Here is an 8,006-nt window from a genome sequence, read left to right as displayed (position 1 = left end):
ACAAGCAAGAGAGCAAGCACTCTTCAAGCTGTGCATTTAAGACTTGTATACTTAAATTATAAGGCCAGTAAAAATAAAATAGAACAATTCTGAGGAACACCGTGAGCGCAGAGGAAAGGAGGCCTCACACATTACTGGCAGGAGAGCACAGCAGCCAGGCTAGATTCACTTTTTATTAATAAGCAAATGGCTAACAGTTTGAGTGCCAACAGGGAGTTGGCTAAAACAACCCTGTGAGACTCCCTTAAATACTTCCCTAAAACGAACAGTCTCCAGGGAAGATCTTCACGGTCTCAAGAAGCACAGGGCAGACAGCAGCGCCATGCAGGGCTGTCCTACCATCCCTGTGCTGAACAGAAGGCTCCCTGGGGAGACCGGCAGGCAGACGAGGCTGGGAAGGACTTGTTCAGAACTTAGCACAAGTGTCAGGTAACAGTATTTTAAGACCAATTTAAAAGAATTTTTAAGCAGAAGCTACAGAGCAAGGTTTCAGAACGGGTGGCGCACACTGGTGCGTTTCTCTCCTTACTCTGGAAGCGCATGCTCCGGAAGAACGCTGAGAATGGCTGCGGCCCATGAACTCACCCATACTGTGTGGTTGTCAACACCTCTCCTCTCTTCTCCTTTTCCAGCTGCAACTTTTTCTTCCTTTCGATGTTGGCCAGAGTTGGGTAGTTTCTAGAATAAAAACAAAAAGTTCTTATAAATTTTCAATTGGGAAGTAGAAAAAGACAAGATCTCTTGAGTAAATCGGGAGCATGGGGACCTTGGGAGAGGGTTGAAGGGGAGGGGAGAGGCAGGGAGAGGAGCAGAGAAAAATGTAGAGCTCAGTAAAAATTAATTAAAAAAAAAAAGTAAACACTAAAAACAAGAAAAAAAGAGAACTTTGTCAGCAACAGTTTTCACAGCACAATCTCTGACAAATCCAGTTCTGAAGCACATGCTTGGTAGATTTTTGTAATTCTTGTCTCCCCAGCCATTGAGAATACGATGACCCACTGAAACGAATGGCCACGTTTCTTGTTAATTTGGATCGTCAACTAATATATCCTTGGTATATGTGTCAGTTAATAGTAAAACTACAGGTAACACTTAGGACAAATCCTTTCAATTACTTCTAAAGTTAAAGAGAGAAAATGCAGTTTATGAATCGATGTTACTAACAGCTGTTTACCACTCAGCAAGCAGGTAGGCAGTGCGCGCTAGAATTCCAGCTGCATAATTCACACATGTGCAAACTGCTCTAAGGTCTCTATTTATCATGTACCTATACACAAAGAAACAACCTGCCTGGCCAGTTCTGCAAAATACATGCTATGCACATGCAAAGCCACCAAGTCTACTGAGGAGGACAGGAAAAGCATAAGACCAGCTGCACCTAAGAACAAATACAGTCAAACACCCAGGAGAGGAATTTTCTTTTTGGATGGGGTGAGATTATTTCAAAATGAAGAAGTCCACAAAGGGACACGAAACCAACTGGTCTGTAATGGTGCTAAGAGATGGCACTCAGGTGGAAAAGCATGGATTTGTTCTAGATAAACCAAGTTATATAAGCAACTCAAGGCCACAGAGAAGAGACCACAACCCAGGGTATTTTACACGAAACATAATTCAACCAAAGGGAACTGAACTACCAGAGAACGTTCATTCCAAAACATACCCACAATCCCACAGGTAACAGCAAGCTGCAGAAATGTTATAGAGGGCTTAGTGGTTAGGAGCACTAACTGCTCTCCGAAGGGCCCAAGGACCCAGGTTCAATTTCCAGCATCCACCTAGTCACTAGGTCCTAGCGGCTCACAACTATCTGTAACTCCATTTTCAGGGAACCTAACACCTTCTTCTGACCTCCCTGGGCAACAGGTACACACACGGTACAGAGACATACATGCAGACAAAACATTCATACACACGAAATAAATTAATTTGCTGGGCATGGTGGCACATGCCTTTAATCCCAGCATTCAAGAGGCACAGGCAGACAGATCTCTGAGTTCCAGGCCAGTCTGGTCTAATAGTGAGTTTCAGGGTCTAATACAGGGCTATGTAGTGAGCTCTTGCCTCAAAAGTTCTAATACAAGCAGGTAAGAATGAAATTAGCTCTGACAGTCACGTGCAAAATAAATGGCTTTCCTTGATTATTGGCACAGATATATAGAGACACCGGTCCTAGAATCTAACAATGAGACACAAACCTTCACAGCATAGAAAACATGAAAGAAGGGAACACAATTCTCACCATTCAGGCTGGTACTATCAGATAAATCAACAAGAGTCCTGCCACTTTTTCCAAGATGTTTCTACCTTCTTTTAAACGTGTATTACTGGACTGGGGTTATAGCTCAGAGGGAGAGAGCTCTCAGCATGCACATGCCCTAGGGCCAGCAGTCAGCATCACTAAACTAACATGCATATCTCCATTACTACTCGAGGAGCACACGTGGTGACTCCTCCGGGTTAGTTACACTGGAGAGAAGACTGGCAACGGCTTTGGTTAGTGGCCAAAGAATCCAGGGAAAAGGTAATGAATTTCAGTAAGGACCGTGCAAAGCACATACCCAGCCATAAACAACCTCTATAAATAAGAGATGGTGACTGCACATGCTATAAATAAGCACAATAGGAAAAGAGCAAGGTCATACAAGATGAGAATCTGATAGCAGTCAGCAACACGTACTGGAGAAAGCAAACATGACCTAAGGCTACACAAAGTGGACTTGGCCCTTAGAAGAGTGTGAATTCTTCCCTGGTCCTCATAAATGGTCAGATGTGGTCAGGATACTTGTGTCAGTTTGGGGGAAATGCAATGCCCAGGAAAACTGAAACTTGGAAGGGGATCAGAAGAGACTCAGAGATGGCAAGGAGGGTGAAAGCTAAGACCTCTCTAGAAAGATGAAAGAAACTACTGCCGCCTGTAAAAGATGAGAAGCGATTATAAAACAGTCTCTGGGAGGAGGGCCAGCCGCTGTTCCCCATCTGGAGTCTGCACATAGAGAAGCAGAAACGGTAAGAAGTGTGTGATGATGCTCAGTCAGCCTTCTCCCTGCACCTCCTTTCCTCACTATCCCAAGTGGACTGGTCCTGACACCACACACTCATTTCTGTCTCTTGTCTTTGGGTTTCTTTCTTTCTTGGTTTTTCCTTTTCTTTTTTTTTTTAAGATTTTATTTATCATGTATATAGTGTTCTGTCTGTATGTATGGCTGCAGGATCTCAGAAGAGGGCGCCAGATCTCATTACAGATGGTCTTGAGCCACCATGTGGTTGCTGAGACTTGAACTCAGCACCTCCAAAAGAACAGCCAATGCTCTTTACTGCTGAACCATCTCTCCAGTGCCTCTTTCTTGGTTTTTCAAGACAGGGTTTCTCTGGGTAGCCTCAGTTGTCCTGGGACTCACTCTATAGACTACACTGGTCTCAAACTCATAAAGATCTGCCTGCCTCTGTCTTCCAAGGGCTGGAATTAAAGGCGTGCACCACCACTATCCAGCTGTCTTTGTGTTTCTTAGCTCTGACTTGTCCCTGCCTACGCCCTGGGTCTCCAGTGATGTCCTTATGGGGCAGGAACCCACATCTGAGTGAAACTATGCCAACCGTTAACATCTCTGTGTGTATGAGATCCAACTTTCTCCTTATCCTCAAATTGACTTTTTTTCCTAGGCCTAATCTCTATAGAACACAATTCCTCTTTTCTCTCATTGATAAAAACAAAACAAAACAAAAACAAAAAAAACTTCTCTAACACAGTTATGCCACTGTATTTTAATTTCAAAGTCTTCCCGAATGTCCAAGGCACAATGTGGTGACGTGGCAGACACCGCTGCTGGGCGTACAGGTGAACTGGGAGCCAGAGTGAGCGATGAAGGAAACGGAACGGCTCCACCTAGTGGACGTCTGCCCTGGGACACAGGGTCCACTTCAAATACAAGTGTCTGCCTCTCAGCTCAGGAATTAAGAATCACCTATTTTTGCTTTCTTGAGGGAAACTATAGCTTTAAACACAGTGGGCATCTCCAACTTTGGTTAATTTGAAAAATTAAAATAAAGATGAAGGAATAAAGGCAAAGATGTAATTTCTTCAGCATTTTTTTCTGGCTGTAAATCCTGAGTTCAGAGATTCTTTCACAGGTTTCTAGCAGAGTGGCCACACAGATGCTAGCATTCGAGAAAGTCAAAGAATGTCAAAGAACACGCTGGCTTCCTCAAGAACAGCTATTAAACAACAGCAATCTTCAAAAGAAAAAGCATTTTTGCTAAACCATTGTGGAACTCACTTTTTAGGGTATATTCTTCAAAAATTGAGCCTGAAGCAATATAAAATACATACTTGTAAGAAAATACCTATATGTGACACACTATCGCATACTATGGATATATTTAATGAAAATTCAAGAAAAAAATAAATTGGGGTCAGAGAGAAGGCTCAGCGGTTAAGAGTACTGGCTGTTCTTTCAAAGATCCAGGTTTGATTCCCAGCACCCACATGGTGGCTCACAGCCTACTGTAACTCCAGTTCCAGGGGATCCAACAACTTCATCTGGCCTCCTTGGGCACCAAGCATGCAAGTGGTACACCCATACACATACAATAAAAATTGAAATTCCTTCAGTTCCTTAAAAATATTATTTTTAAAGTATTAAAAAATAAAGAATAAATTGAGAATAGATACCTAGAAATAATAATTTCAAAATTTTTAAAAAACTGCTTAATGAGAGTATATGTCTTAGAAATCTATCAAAATAACCAAAAATAAAAAAAAACCTCTTTCCCACATTCCTTCTTTTCTGCCAATCCACCCCACTTCACCCTTTCTAGAAAAGGTCTTACTTTATTATTTGCAGGCAGACTAGCACAATGTCAGTCTTCCCACCCCAGCCTCCTGAACACCAGAACAAAGACAGACATTCCCACGCTCAGGCCCCAGATCCTACTAATGAGCGTATCACCAACACTTCTGAGGTTGACAGGATAAGGAACTGAGAAGTAAAATGCGAAAGAACCCCAAATGAATTAAAAGGCGCTAAAAAAAATACTCCCAGAACACCTCCTACCAAGGCACCATCACAGGTACAAACAAACCTCACCCAAGCCGGGCGGTGGTGGCGCACGCCCTTAATCCCGGTACAGGCAGAGGCAGGCGGATCTCTGTGAGTTCGAGACCAGCCTGGTCTACAGAGCTAGTTCCAGGACAGGCTCCAAAGCCACAAGGAAACCCTGTCTCGAAAAAAAACAAAAAACAAAACAAAACAAAAAAAAAACCTCACCCAGAACCCTACTCAGTGCCCTCAGGTTCTCAAGTCTGCGACTCCACTTCAGCACCCACACTGCTGCCGCTCCTTTTCCAGCACCCCTCAACACTGCAGCTCACACGCCGGAAACCGGAACCAGACACAAGCAGTACCCGCTCCTTTTCCAGCACCTCTCAACACTGCAGCTCACACGCTGAAAACCGGAACCAGACACACCTGCTCTCCGTGACGAGCAGTACCAGTAAGGGGTAAACCTTGCTCCTGCCCATCCCTCATTCAAGAGGATAAGGCTTTGCTTTGAAAAGCAACAAACTTAAAACTGTGCCACCAAGCACAGTCAGAAACAGCTGCACATTCTCCCTCTCGGCAATTTTGTTTGGAGGACATTCCATCAACTCCACCACCACTAAAGATGACCAAGCAACCTACTTCTAAACAATGAGGTCTGTATGGAAATCTAGTTAAAGCTGAAACAAATCTATTGCTTTCCTAATGAAAAGCTAAAAATTAGGCTATATATGTCTTATATATGCAAAATCAAAATGAAGAACAGTAAAGGCAGTAAAAGCAGCTTGCCCAGTGGTGCCAACAGCAGAAACAGTATCTTCGACTTGTACTAGGAAGGATGGCACTCAGCACTAAGAGGCAAGGTTGCTCCATTTTCTGGAGTAACAGTCACGGATGCAAGCCCCTCCAGCCAGACCCTTCTCCCTGAATGCTTCTCACAATCAACCAGCACAGCTTGAGTTCAAACCTCTCCCCAACATGGTTTGGTAGTTACTTTTAAAGCGAAGTATTTACAGCGGGCAGGGGTGGTGTACACCTTTAATCCCAGTACTCAGGAGGCAGAGGCAGGCGGATCTTTAAGGCCAACCTGGTCTACAGCATGAGTTCCAAGACAACCAAGGTTACACAGAGAAATCCCTTCTCGAAAAACTAAAGCTAGTGCTTCAATTGCACGTGGCTTTCTAGGCACCTCACTATTTATTCACTATTTCCACGAGAGTGAGTTTTCGTGATCTTAGCCATAAACAGCAAAATGTCTACCTTCTCAATTTCAAAATGCTGGCTTATGAGACGGCTTAGCCAATAATGGCACCTGTGGCCAGGGCTCATGAATGACCTGAGCTCAATTCCTGGAACATGCGTGGTGGAAGGAAAGAGCCAACTCCCTAAGGTACTCCCTGACCGCCACACATACACAAAAGCAAATGTTTACCCCAACCTTCAAGATAAACAACTGCCAAGCCATTATTAAAGACATGATTTCTATCAACACACAAAGCCTGCTAAGATTTCTTATGAGCACTTGAAAAATCAGATTCTCCCAGAAACTGTTTCTCCTTGAATCATTTGCAGCAAGAACCACAAGGGGGAGCTCTTAAGCCACTTAAGAATGTGGGCTTTTAATCAGGGATTGATGAATTATCTTGGTGATTCTGATATTAATCAGAAACCATAGCAGAGAGCCAACCAAATGGCTCAGAGGGCAGAAGCACTGACTCGGCCTGACAGCCTGAGTTCAATCCCAGGAACCCACAAGGCGGAAGGGGAAATCTGACTCTCACAAGCAGTCTTCTGACCTCCATGGTGACATGAGCGCCTGAAGACACACGCACACATACACACCTTAACAAAGGAACAAAATAATGAAAATGTAAATATAAGGTACATTACTGATTTCAAACCATGACTATGAGTCAGTGCAACACACTTTGACCAAACTTCTCTAAAATAAAAAGGCATTGTTGAAAACATAACTTAAAAATAAGGTTTCTACAGTTACTTTCTTATGTATTGTGAATTATAAACAGAACTATATCCACAATAAAATAATTTCACACCCCATTTACATATAGTAATATTACATGTACCACTTTATTTATGGCACCAGATGATATAAACAGCTACATAAAAGATGTCCTTACCTCTCCAATACTTAACTTGCTCAAGAATACAAAATGCAAAATAGTTCTCCAATGAGATAGTCAGTACGGGCACCTGCGCTAAACAACCACTGCCCAGAGTATTATACATTTAAATATCATTACAAGCCCATTATAGCCCCGGACACTAAACATCTAGTAGGTGGCATGAGAGCTCTCTTAATCTTCCATACAGTTTCTTTATGACACATCTGTTATTTAAGGAAAAAGCTCCAGCAACTCCTTCCCAAAGTACACCCAATAGCCTCATATACTATAGATTACAGTTCTCTTTCTTAAAGTTAGCGTTATAATTCAATGGACTTCTCTTTCTAATAAAGATGTGTATTTTTAACTATCAACTAACACTATTCTTAGTCATAATGTACCACTAATGAAGAACACAAAATCAAGCCCAGTCACAGTCAGTGAAATGTCTACAGTGTTATAGAAGAGCACATTTCTCTTTTCATTGACATTAGAGCCAGGCTGGCCATTATGTTAAAACACCCAGTCTTGCTGCAAGAAAGAAAGTTATTTATTAGTTAACGATTCTTTACTCACTTTCTTCTTTCTTCCCTCCATCTTGCAATCTCCTCTGGAGTGTCTAGCTTGATCTTCCTCATACCAGGAGCATGCATCTAAGAGCAGAAAGCCTGCTGAACATCAGGAAGCATGCTATGTGTGCTTACCTAAACACAAGTATCCAACTTTATTCTTACAAGCACAAAGTATTTCAAGCTCACTAGCATTCTCAATATGCCTTATCTCTTTCTCATGTAGCTGGATCAATGCTAATGAATCAATGCTATGTAATTTTTTTTTTTTT

At 42.5% G+C, this 8,006-nt stretch overlaps 1 protein-coding gene across 1 annotated transcript in view; it reads right to left on the bottom strand.

The window, feature by feature from the left end:
- Positions 1–8,006, bottom strand: part of Nufip1 (nuclear FMR1 interacting protein 1) — a 30,267-nt gene that overhangs the window by 17,413 nt on the left and 4,848 nt on the right. The window contains exons 4-5 of the mRNA XM_013349285.2: positions 7,742–7,818; positions 586–678 (exon numbers count right to left, since the gene is read on the bottom strand). Coding sequence (XP_013204739.1) covers positions 586–678; positions 7,742–7,818 — 170 coding nt within the window. The remainder of the gene's footprint in view (positions 1–585; positions 679–7,741; positions 7,819–8,006) is intronic.

The sequence above is a fragment of the Microtus ochrogaster genome, chromosome 17 (genome assembly GCF_000317375.1).
Source record: "Microtus ochrogaster isolate Prairie Vole_2 chromosome 17, MicOch1.0, whole genome shotgun sequence".
In the NCBI taxonomy this organism is placed as follows: Eukaryota; Metazoa; Chordata; class Mammalia; order Rodentia; family Cricetidae; genus Microtus; species Microtus ochrogaster.
Note: the sequence above shows the minus strand (reverse complement) of the source record. Positions and strands in the feature narration are given on the sequence as shown.